The following is a 15,405-nucleotide window of genomic DNA, read 5'->3' on the forward strand; positions in this document are numbered from 1 at the left end:
CAATAAAACCTTGGATATCATTTTATTTGCCTGCTCAAGAGGAGTTGGAAAATCTTTGTTTCGTTACAGTAGACCCAAGGATACGGAAGTTATGAGCATTTGTTTACGTCACGTCGAAGCGATCGTACGCGATTGGTTTTTCTTCACAAATTCTGCCTTTTTATGCAGTAAAGAAGGGTGAGTAAAGGAAAAGCCTACCCAATAATTGATTCCCCTGTTTGTGGCGAACACGATGGTGAAAATTGTTGCTCCGTCGTTGGTACGATACAACTGTTTTTGTAGGCACCTGTAATTTATTTTCCCTATACTTGCTTTACAAATCGATTTTTCTGTTGTTGCTTCTTTGTAAGGCTGTAATTCCTAAAGCTATTGGCATACGAGGCTGAAACTTTGCCAGAGGGTACACTTGGCTAAGTAGATTATAAATATTTAATAAACAGGAATTTGAAAAATGCACGATTGTGTCGGGTTTTCGCAGATCCAGTCACATATAACCATAACTAAATTTATAACTAAAATGAATTAAGAAGGATTACTAAAACTATAACTAAAACTAAAATTATTGAAGAAACTAGCTATGACTATAACCAAGAGTACATAATAATAGAAGAGGGAGGAGAGTGTCTAACTCTCAATATACTCCATACAAACACACTGTGCTCAAACCCTCCTACTTCAATCCATAAAAATTCTAGTAATAAATCAATACCTTTAAGTGAACAGAAGACTGTTGATATTTCCTAATTGAAGCAGTAGAAGTGCTACAAACTCCTTCATAGAGCAAGCCATTTGTCACCTTTGGTGGCTATAGTTGATTGTGCTAGGTCTGAGCACTGTGAGTTTGGTGAATCCACTGAAGTTAGACACTCTCCTCCCTACTCTATTATTATGTACTTTGCTATAACTAAAACTAAAACTCTTTACTAATACAACACCATGCTGCTCAGACCACTGCACGTATAAGCTCACATATGTTCTACAAGTGAACGAAGCACTGAGTGAAACTGTACTGCTGTAAGTAGCATCGAAACATCAATATCTGCTATAGTTTGTGACTTGATGATGGTGGTTTAGTTAACTATAACTAAAACTAAAGTACTTTTAGGAAGACACATATGTATTAGTTAAATAAAACTATAACTAAAAGCAAATCCGTATTCTAACTAAAACTAAATCTATAACTAAAATACATCAGAATAATTTACAAGAATTGGAAAGATTACTAAGACTATAACTAAAACTAAAAGATTTTCTTATGTACAACTAAAACTATATCCAAACTAAAACGTTTTTATGAATGTTACTAAAACTATAATTATAACTAAAAGATTTTCACATTTTTAACTAAAACTAAAATAACACAGACAATATAACCAAGAGTTAATAATAGTGGAGGGGAGAGTGTCTAACGCTCTATAGGGCTGTATAAAATGAGCGCGTGTGAGCTAAAGAGCTTCAGCAATCTTAACAAGCAACGTGTTAACGCATTCAATTATGGTTACGCGGCCGGCGCAATACTCATTCAGAAAAGAGTGTATCGATAGTACAATATGCACCCTTGAAATGTAACCAAATGGAGGGTGACAGTGAAGCTCACGTTGTGTTATAGTAAGTGTTTAAGTTCCTTCCATTCCAGTATGTCCGAGAGCAAATACCAATCCTTTAAAACGCTGTTCTCCAGTTTTACAGATAGCGTCTAATTGAAGCACGCTACTGGACATGACTTGTGAACCTGACGCTAGCAGTTCTTCTGCTTGCTCACAAAATTCTTCAGCCGTTTCAGAGCTAGCATCATGATCGGAAGTTGAAACGTTGCTTAACCTCAACCGTCGTTCGAAGACGCGATGCGGTGTTACCTGGTCTGCCATGTTGGAACCAAATACCACTATCAGCACTTCCCAAATATCGATTCTAGTGTTCATGAACTTGTGCAGCATCGTTGATGTGACCTGACAAAAGTGACGATTGGTTCTAGTTGTCAAGTGTAGAGAATGCGACTAAACACGAGATTATCCGTGGTGAAGCCCTTTAGCTCCCACGCGCTCATTTTATGCAGCCTTATACAGCGTTAGACACTCTCCCCTCCACTATTATTAACTCTTGATATAACCATAACTAAATCAACAAGGCCAGGCAAACTTGATTAATTGTTTCTCATCCCCGCCCGCATCCCTTTTTACCCCACCGCCTCTAATTTCATTATTGCTGCTATCAGTCATGTGCACACGTATTTTGGTGCTAAGAAAGCTAGCAATCATTTTACAGCACAGCAAATCTCACTTGCACCTCAGAAACAGTGGTAAACGTAAGCAAGAGTTCATAATATAAAGTAGTAAGAGAGAGTGTCCAACAGGAGTACATTCCAGCAAATACACTGAGTAAGATAGAATATCAACACCTTGGTTTGTACAAAGGTTTCACCATCTCAACACATATCAACACTTGTCTTCCACCAGTAAATGTGTCAATTGGATCAAAACATTCAAAAGTTTAATTTTACTCTGTGTGTTTGTACAAGCTATATTGGCAGTTTGACACTCTTCCTTAATATCATATATTATAAACTCTTGACGTAAGTACTAGTTCTTAAAAGGCTAAGCTAATCTTTATAGTAACAGACAGCTTGATTTGGGGTATGTTCTTTAACAATGAATAATGAAAAATGACCTCCCACCCGCATGGAAATCCAAATTTTTTGTGGATGAGAAACAAGTAATCAAGTTTGCCTGGCCTAACTAAAAGGAATTAGGAAAAATTACTAAAACTAAAATTATTGACGAAACTGACTATGACTATAACTAAAACTAAAAGTCCTTACTAAAACAACACTACTTGAGTGAAACCAAACTCCTGTAGAAAATCAATGACTGTGTCACATAGAGCTAGAGGATATGCAGATCCTTGTGTACAGGCAATTTCCCAGTCAATATTGGGCAAGTTTAAGTAGCCAACTAACCAGATGGGGATATTAGGATACATAGTTGTAATATTTGAAAATAGATCACATAAGTCTTTTGCACTCTGAATAATGTTGTTTTGGGGGTCTGTAGAAAGAACAAATTATCACAGATTGATGGCAGCTTAGGGTGACTTGAAAGACTACAGCTTCAGAGTTAGTATTTAATATTAGTTCTTGGCAAGTGATTGAGTCCTGGCATGCTAAAAGTACTCCACCATAGCCATCAGCTCTATCCTTTCTGAAAACATGATATCCATTAGGAAAAAAACTCATTGTTATAAATGTCAGGTGATAACCATGTTCAGATACTGCTACAATGTCAGGGTCATGTTCGTCCAGTAGTAAAGCAAAGGAGGCACGTATTGATGTAATGCTTTGACTATTTAAAGAAATCAATTTAAGAGTGTGAATAAATTGGAATTCCTACTACTGTTGGAGCTGTCTTGGGAAATTTGGCAAGAATTAGACAATATAGGTTCATTTATATTGCATAGGTGAGGATTATCAGGAACACTGAGTCGATGTACTGGAGTTGTTGGAGACAGAGGGTTGAGGACGGTGAGTCACGGAAACAATAACACCATTATGAATTGCTAGATTCTGTTCACGGTTTGATCTTCTGTGCCTTAATTCACTTGCTAGCTTTTGATGTTTTTCTCGTTCCATTTTTGTTCTATCTGGGGCCAGATACACATTCTTATATTAGTCAAAGTGATGGAGCTTTCCAGAATGAGACAGGAATGTGCCTCTGGCAATCACATCATCAAAACTAATCAGTAATGGTATTGGCTTGGATTCATTCTTGCAACCAAGGTGTAGATAAATTAACGTTGTGACCAAAAACGGTGTTGAGTAGTTCTTTAGTCTTTGGTGTGTCGGCCTTAGGGTCAGATGACTTGCTTGAATTATAAACAATCAAGTTTCTACTTCTCCGTTCGCTGTTAGTCAACTCGTCCAAGATATTCATTGTAGTTGTAGCAGAGGTTGTTGTAGAAGAGTGGCCGTTTGTTTGAGTGTGGGTAATTGATGGTTCATTAACAGAGTTGGTCTCCATCTGTAGATTACTGTTCCTGGAGAGGAGACTTTCAATCCTAAAAGACAAATCACTGAATGACTGTGTCAGAGAGTCATTCTTGGATGAAAGTGACTGAACCAATTTAATAATCTCCTCAACTGGAGGAAATTCACTATCCCTACTGTGCTCAAGATACTATGCACAGTAGGGATATAACACTTCTTATTGTTTTGCTGTGATTTAATATCGTGCATTACTCCAGCTTGTTTCAGTACTTTTTATCAATGTACTAGTTGAAAATTCCAATTTTTAGTGTACTTGTTTGTTAACTATTTTTATAAAATTATTATGACTGGTGAACCCACGCATATACTGCATCAAAAGAAAGAAAGAAATAGTGCTGCGTGCCCCAGCTATCAATTATCATCTGAAAAGCGAAGTATCCATTAAGCTTCGTTGTCAACCCGTTACATAGCATTATGAATCAAGAACTGCTCAAAAATCACCTCTGCAATCAAAGTAGCCACTATGAAAAATACGGACAATTTCCATTACGAATGGAAGCCATCACATGCTACCGCTAAATCGTCACTTTTTGCTGTCAGCAAAGATGATTGGGACACAAAGGAGGACACTGTAAGTCAATGAAGAATGCATTGTACGTACTGTGGTATGCTAAAAGCACCTCTCAGGCCGAAGCAACGTCCAACAGTGAAAAAATCAAGCCCGTAGCCTTAGCCGTTATCGAGTCACGCTTGTCTGAAGGTCTCAGTCGGTCAGTTACTCAGTCAGTTACTCAGTCAGTAGAAAATTCCATTTTATAAATTTAAAAAAATATATTTCATAGCAACTTGCTGAAATCGTTTCAAGTCAATCTGAAGGCTTGTTTGTGCTTAGTTTTACACTGCTTCATCATCATTAGGGAAAAGTGAGGCTGGTTTTTCGGTGATTTTTTTTAACATCTACTTTGAAGCAAATTTGCTTCTTGTAGGTTTATTTTGCCATTAGTCTCTCCAAGGGAAACCAATTTGTTAATAAATTTAATAATTTTGGCCCACTGAAAAACAAAAGAAACAAGAGTCAAGCAATACAGCATGTTAAACACTCTTTGTACCAACATTTATACAGAAGCATTTTGAGTGCTCCTGAAACTATTGTAGTTTCTACCATATCCATTGAGTCCTAATAGAGATCTGTGTGCAGAGGTGATTATAATTTTTCAGTAATGATCAGACAAATGTCAGGCTAGATTTATGGTTGAACTGACATGGCTGTCAGCCAGTCAGCCAACAACACTATATACCTCAAAATACTTGCTTACACAGTGGCCCCACCTGAGTAGTTTAATCTCCTAGCAACAGAACATAGTTATTATGTCAACAAGAGTAACAATGCAGGTGAGAACCACAGCCTATACCCAACCTTGACAGGAAAAGGAAATGGGTGACAATCTTGCTAATTGGTTGGTAAATTCCCAATGGCCGACTGTTATAATCACCCCTGTGTGTGTGGGTTTAAACATGCTAGCTTTTTGACGCTTGTTTCTTTTGCTTTTTCAGCAATCCATTTTTTAATTATTTTTTACACTACAAACTTTTGCTATTGAGTTGATTTTAGCTAGAATTTTCATTTCTATTAGGTGAGGCAAGTAGACGTAGTAGTAGTGGCTTAGTGGTTAAGGTTTAGGTGTTCAGTATCGAGGTCCCTGGTTCAAAGTCTACTAAGCTTTTTTGCAAACGTTTTATGCACTTTTTACCCCGAGGTAACTGTTCTTTAAAGTATCTCAACCCCACAATTTACAGTTGTTTGGTTTTTGCTTTGCAACTCTGTAGCTGTTACTTCTTTGTTTTTCTTACCATCTACAGTATATACACCAAATTTCCCACTAGTAGCCATGACAAAATCTTTTTTTATCTGAATAAACATTGTGGACGCTTATCAGATTCCTTGCAAACTTAGTATATGAATTCACCTTTGTACGTTCTTCATCTTTAAAGGTAATCAAGTTATGTGTTTGCATTTCATAACAATTTTTGCAAAGTGTGCAAAAAAGAATCTAGGCCCCCGTAGCCCCTTAAGAAGAAAAAAATCTTGTTGCCCATATCTCAGGAATGACTGGATAAATTGCATCAAATTGGCTGTGTGGCCTACCCTATCTGGCAAACAGCAAAAATGGTACTATATGCTTTTGAGGAGCTATGTATGTACATAGGCATGAAAATAGTGTTTCCTTTTTTCCTGTCAATATACACATGGTATGACGTACCAACTTCCTTTACCGCATGAAATACTATCATGTGTCTTAATTATATGATGGCATGAAAGTGTCTGTACTGCAAGCTAGTATTTGCCTCTTTTACATCAAAACTGTTTTGCATGGTTGAGTAAAACCAATAGGTTTGACACTAGAATATGAGTTAATTACATTTTGTTAGTCTACTCCATCAATAGAAGTTCTTGTCTCATGGTAATTCCTATTTTTCACTTATATTTTTTACATATGTTTAGTGTGTGTATTTAGAAAGTTTATCAAGATTCAAAAGGCTTGGGACTGCTTGAAGAAATTGTATCCCTTCTGTATGCATGCAAAAATACAAAAAGCTGCAGAGCAGCATTCAGTAATAGAAAATATTGCTTTGTTCTCTCCACTCTGCCACTTATGTCTGAAAGCACTTGATAGACCAAAGGAACATGTAAATTGAAAAAAGGAAGCTTGCATTGTTACCCATTATATGTTGTGGTCAGTCAGTACACAAATCTGTGTGTGGTTTTTAAAATGTTACTGGAAGCATTCCAGTTTCTTTGAAAGCACATTTGTATCTATCAAGACATCATAAGGCTGCATGCTTTTCAGCTGCTACTTTTAGCTGAAAAATGTTTTATGATCTTCACTAGACATGCTATATCAATGTTGGCATAGATGCATTCCTCAGAGTGACATTTACAATACAGCCTTTCATATACTGACACTTTTCACAGGCCGCAAATGCAAGAAGTAGCAGGCCAAATGCGAAGAAGCAATCCAGAGTTATTTGACCAGCTTCGAGATCATGTTCAACAGACTGGACAGCCTAACCAAGTTCCACCAAGTTCTAAATGAATGATTATGAACTTGTCCTGAAACAATGGCAAAATACTTATATTATTTTTAGTGCATATTTGAAATTGAATCTTGGGTTATTCAGTATAAAATTAACAATGTCAGGTTTCAGAATATTGTGTTAAACAACAATATTATACTTGTATCTGTGAGCAATACACGACAAAACCATATGTTGGTGGATTCATTACAAACAGTCCTAACTCTGTATACCAGATAATTAAACTGATACCTATTCTCTATTCAAATTGATTGAAGAATTTCAATGTTTTCTTATACTAGTTGTAATGCCCACAACATGTGTGCCCTGTTAGCTACTGAAACTATCAAATTTAGCCATATAGGTAGGTAAACAAGGTGGTATACTTTAAAATTGGTATTATTATTTTCCTTTTAGTCCTTTTAGTATGCACTATTCATGCAAACTACATAATATGTGGCATTTGCTGAGATGGTCACATACACATTATACATGTAAGAAACTGACCTGACTAAAGTTAAATTTCTCTCCAAATGCTTTATAGCGGGCATACTAGATGGACACAAGTGTACTATGAAGCTCAAAGATTAAATTAAAGCCTACCATGCAAGCAAAAACACAGTCTGAGCCATTGTGTTGAAAGGGTATTTTCTAAACAGCAGCATACATAAAGTTAGTCCAACTTCATGTTTACGAGTGTACTCTCTATACCTTTGCTATTTGTAAGGTAAGACTCTTAGCTGAGAAATCAAGGTAATTCCTGTGTAAACCATAAAGCGCAACACTGACATTTAATATACTACAGCACTTAAAATTATTGCAACCAAATAATATTATAACCCACATACAGTTTTACATTATAATTATATGAAAACACAAGTACATATGTACATGGTTCAATTATAATGACTAACCATATGTTGTGTAACATGGTGACATAACACCTGTGCTTCTAGTCATTTTCAAATCATAATAAACTATCTCCTTTTTTGTAAAATGAACTACAATAGTAGCCCAATGTACGCCAAGATGAATTGGCATAAGAAGTAGCTGTTGTGAAAAAATATCAACCTGCAAGTTATGAAAATCCACAGAACACTTAGATGAAACTGACTTTATCCATCCATCCTTTAACTCCTTCATAACCACTGATAGTGAATTTAGTATACAAGAAACACCCAACTGTGTAAACTGATGAAATTGTACAACAGGCAATCAAGTAATTAATAGTCTAGAGGTACAAAATAATTATTATTAGCTCAGTTGGGGGGACAAAACATGGCTGTGTACCTGATCATTTAGCCAATTAAAATCTAAAAGTCTACATGTCACTTCTAGTCACTGATATGTGATGATAAGCAGAAATAATCACCTCATCTACTGGCCTATTTCTTACTCTTTCAACCTGTCAATGTATTACTTTTACAAAAAGCATGTAGAGCAACAAGTACACAGAAACTACTGCTTGTTATGTATAATAATTGTACTGGTTGTACATTATTGCTAAGTGTATACTAATGCATACAAGTACATACAGTAAACCATACCAAAGATGAGAACAAAATATCTGTACTAATGCTACTTGTTCCACAGTGTGTAGCATGAGAACCTAACGATACACATTTGGTCAAAGATATATAATATTGGCTATACTCACTTTGACTTGGTTGCAGTCTCTTCTGCAGAATTTTGCACTTGCAAAACTCACACTTCTGTTTCCGTTTCCCCTTTCCACCAAACTTTGGCTTATCCAAACACATTCTGCAGTGTCCACAGTCACTCGTTCTTGTACATGCTTGACATGTCCTACATCTGTACTTCCTTTGACCACTTTCAGTTTCTGTGTAACACAATTAGTATGAATAATTTACTATCCATACATACTGTGGTAACAAGTTCACTTTGATGGTGAAACACTGTTAATTTTGGTTAATTCCTTCTGTATAAAATAACATAGTAAAGTACACAATTTGCAATATTAGAAGTACACCTTGGGAGTTAAGCTCTGTATACACACATAAACCGTAGTATAAACCACCAATCCATCGAAGCCATTAGCAGCTTACCTCGCTTAAGAATGGCAGTTGCCATCATTAATTTTGCCACTACATCTGGACTAACTTGTCTTGGAAACTTTAACTTTTAAAAATACTTCCAGATGGTGAGCAACCTAGATTGTTGCTGTATATAAATAAACACAAAGAACAAATTAATCTACAAATCATTTCAGAGTTGTTCACCCTTTAGAAAGCTACGGACTGGTCATTCACTGTATGCTCTAATGGAGATAATATGTAGTTAAATTTTTTTAAATACTTTCAGATATGGTAAACAACTTATTGTTGCTGTATATAAATAAACACAGAACAAAGTAATGTATGCTCTAATAGAGATGATATGTCGTGTTACAGTTTGTTTTTTTTTTTCAAATACTTCCAGATGGTGAACAAGTTAGATTGTTGCTGTATACAATTAAACACAAAGAACAAAGTAATCCACAAATGATTTCAGAGTTGTTCACCCTTTTGAAATCTTTTGACTGGTCATTCACTGTATGCTCTAATAGAGATAATATATACAGTTAAACTTTTTTTATAAATACTTTCAGATGATGAGCAAGTTAGATTGTTGCTGTATATAAATCAACACAAAGAATAATGTAATCCACAAATGATTTCAGAGTTGTTCACCCTTTAGAAAGCTTCACACTGGTCATTCACTGTATCCTGTAATAGAGATGATATTTAGAGTTAAATTTTTAAAAATACTTTCAGATGGTGAAGAACTTAGATTACTACTTTATATAATTAAACACATACAACAGAGTAATCCACAAATGATTTCAGAGTTGTTCACCCTTTTGAAAGCTTCTAACTGGTCATTCACTGTATGCTCAAATAGAAAAGATATGAAGAGTTAAACTTTTAAAAATACTTCCAGATGGTGAACAAGTTAGATTTTTGCTGTATGCAATTAAACACAAAGAATAAAGTAATCCACAAATGATTTCAGAGACTTTCAGATGGAAAACAACTTACATTGTGAAGAATAACTCATTGAACAAAAAGGTGCTACTAAAAAGTCCAGAAAATGGGAAAAAAGTCATTAAACAAAAAGTTGCTACCAAAAAGTCCAGAAAATATGAAAAATAACTCATTAAACAAAAGGTGCTACCAAAAAGTCTAGAAAATATGAAGAATAACTCATTAAACAAAAAGGTGCTACTAAAAAGTCCAGAAAATGTGAAAAATAAGTCATTAAACAAAATGGTGCTACCAAAAGTCCAGGAAATGTGAAAAAAGTGATTATACACAAAGGTGCTACCAAAAAGTCCAGTAAATGTAAACAAAAATATGTCACTAATGGGTGCTATTTCACCTCAAATCCCGATTGCCCCACAGCTACACACGGACTTGGTCATAGATGCAGGGGACGGCCGGTGGGGCACCACATGGCCCACACGCGGACTTGGTCATCGGCTTTGCTAGTGACTTGGCCAAGCTAACCTACGAGAAGAAAGCTGTTAGGATAAGGGAGGAAACTGGCTGCTCCTGGTCTGGGGGATTGGGCCCCTGATGCCAGCACCACCCCCATGGTTTCCCAAGCGGTCTCCTTCAACCACTCTGGTCCATCAGTTAGGCACTGATGGAGTAGTATTTTATGTGCTATATTTAAATACATCACATTTGAAATTTTGTTCACCACTGAGGATCTGTACCCTGGAGCTCCAGGTGAGCAGCCCAATGCAGCAACCATTGAACAATCTGGCCCACAATTATAATGCACAACAATTAGTATAATATTTCTATCCTACGTGCTCTGTACATGTGTGTTATATTAAAGACTGAGACATTAATTTTTGCATTGTACTAAAGGAATAAATAAATACCTTTATTTAAATGCTAAACAATTATTAGTGTGAAGTATCAACAAGTCAAGAAGAAAAGAATCGCACTTATATACCTTTGGGGATTTAGTGTATTTATTGCAGTACTATTACAGTATACTCTGCATGGTACTACTGTATGTGTAGATAATTTATTTTAAATACTTGATGCTGAACAAATGATAACTATTTGTGTGGACTAGTAACATTTTAAGGATAGTGAGGAAGGACTAAAATAGTGGATTAGAAATGTGCAATGGTGCCATGGAATGGTATAACTCTAGCTTGCTGTATAATTCTTTGATTATATATACCACATTCTTATTTACAATTTCTTTAAAAATAGTAATTAAACAAACATTGTACTAAAGGGATACATAAATAACTTTTTTTAATACTAAACAATTATAATTATTAGTGTTTAACATAACATTTCATAATTACTATTAACATTTCAAGGATACTGTCGTACCGAGGAAGGACTAAAGTAGTGGATTCGAAATGACAATTGTGCCATGCAACAGTAGAACTCTAGCTTGCTGTATAATTCTTTGATTATATATACCACATTCTTACTTACAATTTCTTTTTTTTTTTTAATTAATGTTAATTAAACAAAAGGTGCTACCAAAAAGTCCAGAAAACATTTAAAAAAAGATTGATTAAACCAAAAGGTGCTACCAAAAAGTCCAGAAAATGTGAATAATAACTCATTAAACAAAAAGGTGCTACCAAAAAGTCCAGAAATTGTAAACAAAAAAATATCACTAATGGGTGCCATTACACATTGGGAAGTTCCTATATCAAGACACACGGTAGTGTGTAGTGCGGCCAAGAAAGCCGGCGACCACACCGTGAGTATATTTACAGGAAGAAAGAAAACAGCTTTTTCACGCATGCATAGCTCCATGGCCTCTTCTCCAAAGCAGGGGCGGATCCAGGGGGGGAGGGGGGGCTTTGGGGGCTGAAGCCCCCCCCCCTTCATATTTAGGCTTTACTTGTTCAATATACTGAGTATTATAATGAAATTTTGTCTTGGCATAATTATATGATCACCAATAATGCAAATACTCATAAAACCACCTTATAAACATCTTTCCAAGGTATTATCAGTCGATTTATGCTAAAGTTTATGCAATAAGGACCCGGATCAGCATTGGAGGTGTACAAGATCGAGATACTCTAATAGAGCAGTCAGCTAACTACTCTAATAGAACATTCACTGGAAACATGTAGTTGGTTCTGTTATGCAAATCTGTCTGCACCTATACATACAATAAAGTGTATTGGTCTGTTTAAAGGGCTTCATTCATCTACCTGTGTAGTTAATATGTATGGTAATACTCAATTCAGGTACACAAATTCCATTGAAAATGCTCTCAGACTCAATCTTGTATCGTTCAAATTTCAAAATTTTCCACTTTCAACATTATTATTTTAACATGCACTTATTCACTGTTGTGCAATTGTGAGAGGGGTGCATCATGTACTTGATTGTCTGTACCTACCCAAACTTTTCCATTAACAAAATGCTTCAGAGAGCCATACCTATAATCTAAATGCAGTGTATAAAATATCTACAGGCAGAAAATATTATGAATTTTATGTGGAAATGTCCCCGAATTGCAGTATTTTAGGATATATTTTTCAAAATTTTCCTGGGGGGGCATGCCCCCAGACCCCCCTAGTTCCAGCATGCAAAGCATGCTGGGAAGTGTGCTTTGCACACCTCTATACCCAAGAGATAAGTACCTTGAGTTAGCCCCCCCCCCCCTTTTATAAATCCTAGATCTGCCCCTGCAAAGCACACTGTTTTTGCATTATAGCTGTCCCCCAGGTAGGGTACGCCACACAGCAAATTAGATTAAATTCGCAACAGCCATTTGCGAGATATGGGCGTCCAAAATTTCGTTTTAATTTCTTCGTTTTTTTGTTCTTATGCCGTACGGGGGGCTACGGGGGCTTCGATTTCTTTTCGCACACTTTGCAAAAATTGCTATAAAATGCAAACGTGTAACTCGATTGCCTCGATCTTTGGCACAAATTAAGAACGTGTAACGGTGGATTCACGTACCAAGTTTGTTGTAAGTCTGAGTAGTATTCAAGGAGTTATGGACGTTTATTCACGTAAAAACAGATCAAACTTCTGTCACGGCTACAGGGTAAACCAAGCATAGAAATAACTTGAAAATTGGTGTGTAGATAGGCTGATCATCGTAGCAGTGCCTTTTGATAGTTTTGAATAGCAATAGAGTTACAGCGACAAAGTTATAAAGCAAAAACTAAGCAAGTGTAAAATCGCGGGATCAAGATACTCTAATAAAGCAGTCACCACGGGGTAAAAAAGGTGTGCAAAAAATGTCGAAAAAAAACAACTTACCAGAGTTCGAACCAGGGACCTCCATACCTAACACCTGCATCCTTAACCACTGAACCACTGCTACCTTGACTGATCACCTCACTTAATTTCTGCTTAATATATGAAATTTCTAGTTGAAATCTGTTTATAGTGAAACGTTTGTAATTTCATAGATCTACCAATAGAAGTTCTAGACTGTTCTAGAACATTCTATGTATGTTCTATTAGAAGTCCTCAAAAAAATGTGCACTCTATTAGAGTATTACAATAATATTATCAAATATTAAATTAAATCATGCAATGAAATACATTTATAAGACTGTCTTCAATAATCATCATTGTATCTACATAGAAAAGAAGAAATGTGAGTAAAGACAAACCTCAAAGTCAGCCATAGGCTGGATTTGGGCCTTGTAAAGTACAAAAAGGAGTGAAATCCAAACAAAAACAGCCAAGCTGTGAAAAAAATGGTGCAGCCTTAAAAAGCCTGGGTGAAAAAAGTTGTGAAATCAAAGGTGGCGGCCAAGAAATGGCTGCAATGATGTTAATGCTAAAAATTTTAATAATGGCTGTGTGCATTGTTAAAATTTATTAGCATTAACATCATTGCAGCCATTTCTTGGCCGCCACCTTTGATTTCACAACTTCTTTCACCCAGACTTTTTAAGGCCGCACCATTTTTTTCACAGCTTGGCTGTTTGTGTGTGGATACAATAAACACAAAGAACAAAGTAATCCACAAATGATTTCAGAGCTGTTCACCCTGTATGCTCTAATGGATATAATATGTATTGAATTTTTTTTTAAATAATTTCAAATGATGAACAACTTAGATTGTGGCTGTATATAAAGAATAAAACGTAATCCACAAATAATTTCAGAGTTGTTCACCTTTTCAAATGCTTCGGAATGGTCATTCACTGTATGCTCTAAGAGAGAATATGTACTGCTAAATTTTGTTAAATACTTTCAGATGATGAACAACTTAGATTGTTGCTGTATATAAATCAACACAAAGAATAAAGTAATCCACAAATGATTTCAGAGTTGTTCACCCTTTAGAAAGCTTCACACTGGTCATTCACTGTATGCTGTAATAGAGATAATATTTAGAGTTAAATTCTTAAAAATACTTTCAGATGGTGAAGAACTTAGATTACTACTTTATATAATTAAACACATACAACAGAGTAATCCACAAATGATTTCAGAGTTGTTCACCCTTTAGAAAGCTTCTGACTGGTCTTTCACTGTATGCTCTAATAGAAATGATTATAGTATTAAACTTTTTAAAACACTTCCAGATGGTAAACAATTTAGTTTGTTGCTGTATATAAATAAACACAAAGAACAAAGTAATCCACAATTGATTTCAGAGTTGCTCACCCTTTAGAAATCTTCGGACTGGTCATTCACTATATGCTGTAATAGAGATAATATTTAGAGTTTAATTTTTAAAAATACTTCCAGATGGTGAACAACTTAGATTACTGCTTGATATAATTAAACACATACAACAGAGTAATCCATAAATGATTTCAGAGTTGTTCACCCTTTAGAAAGCTTCTGACTGGTCTTTCACTGTATGCTCTAATAAAAATTATATGTAGTGTTAAACTGTTTAAAATACTTCCAGATGGTGAACAAGTTAGATTTTTGCTGTATACAAGTAAACACGAACAACAAACTAATCCACAAACTTAATAATTTCAGAGCAATTCACCCTTTAGAAAGCTTCGTACTGCTCATTAACTGTATACTCTAATATAGATAATATGTGACCGGATTTGCGAAAAGGTACCTTTTTCACACACGAAATTTGACCCATTTTTTGAACTTTGAAGCTTCATAATGTTTTGATCATTTCATATAATTGCCTTAAACTTTCCGTGAGTGTAGCTACGATATTTGGCTGCATTTCGAAACTGAGAGCAAGTTAATCAGTGTAAGGAGTCAAGTATTACATCATTTTGTTTGCTGGTATGTAAAATGTGTGGAAAAGGTACCTTTTTGCAAATCCGGTCACATATGTAGTTCAATTTTTTTAAATAATTTCAAATGATGAACAACTTAGATACACATCATCTCTATAGTGAATAACCAGTC

The 15,405-nt window shown here is 35.5% G+C and overlaps 1 protein-coding gene across 1 annotated transcript in view; it reads left to right on the plus strand.

The window, feature by feature from the left end:
• LOC136255785 (small glutamine-rich tetratricopeptide repeat-containing protein alpha-like) overlaps positions 1-7,188 on the plus strand; it is a 149,477-nt gene extending 142,289 nt beyond the window's left edge. The window contains exon 13 of the mRNA XM_066048677.1: positions 6,954-7,188. Within this exon, the coding sequence (XP_065904749.1) occupies positions 6,954-7,074 (121 nt within the window). The 3' untranslated portion in view covers positions 7,075-7,188. The remainder of the gene's footprint in view (positions 1-6,953) is intronic.
• The last annotated feature ends 8,217 nt before the right edge of the window (positions 7,189-15,405 follow it).

This window comes from Dysidea avara, chromosome 5 (genome assembly GCF_963678975.1).
Source record: "Dysidea avara chromosome 5, odDysAvar1.4, whole genome shotgun sequence".
NCBI lineage: Eukaryota > Metazoa > Porifera > Demospongiae > Dictyoceratida > Dysideidae > Dysidea > Dysidea avara.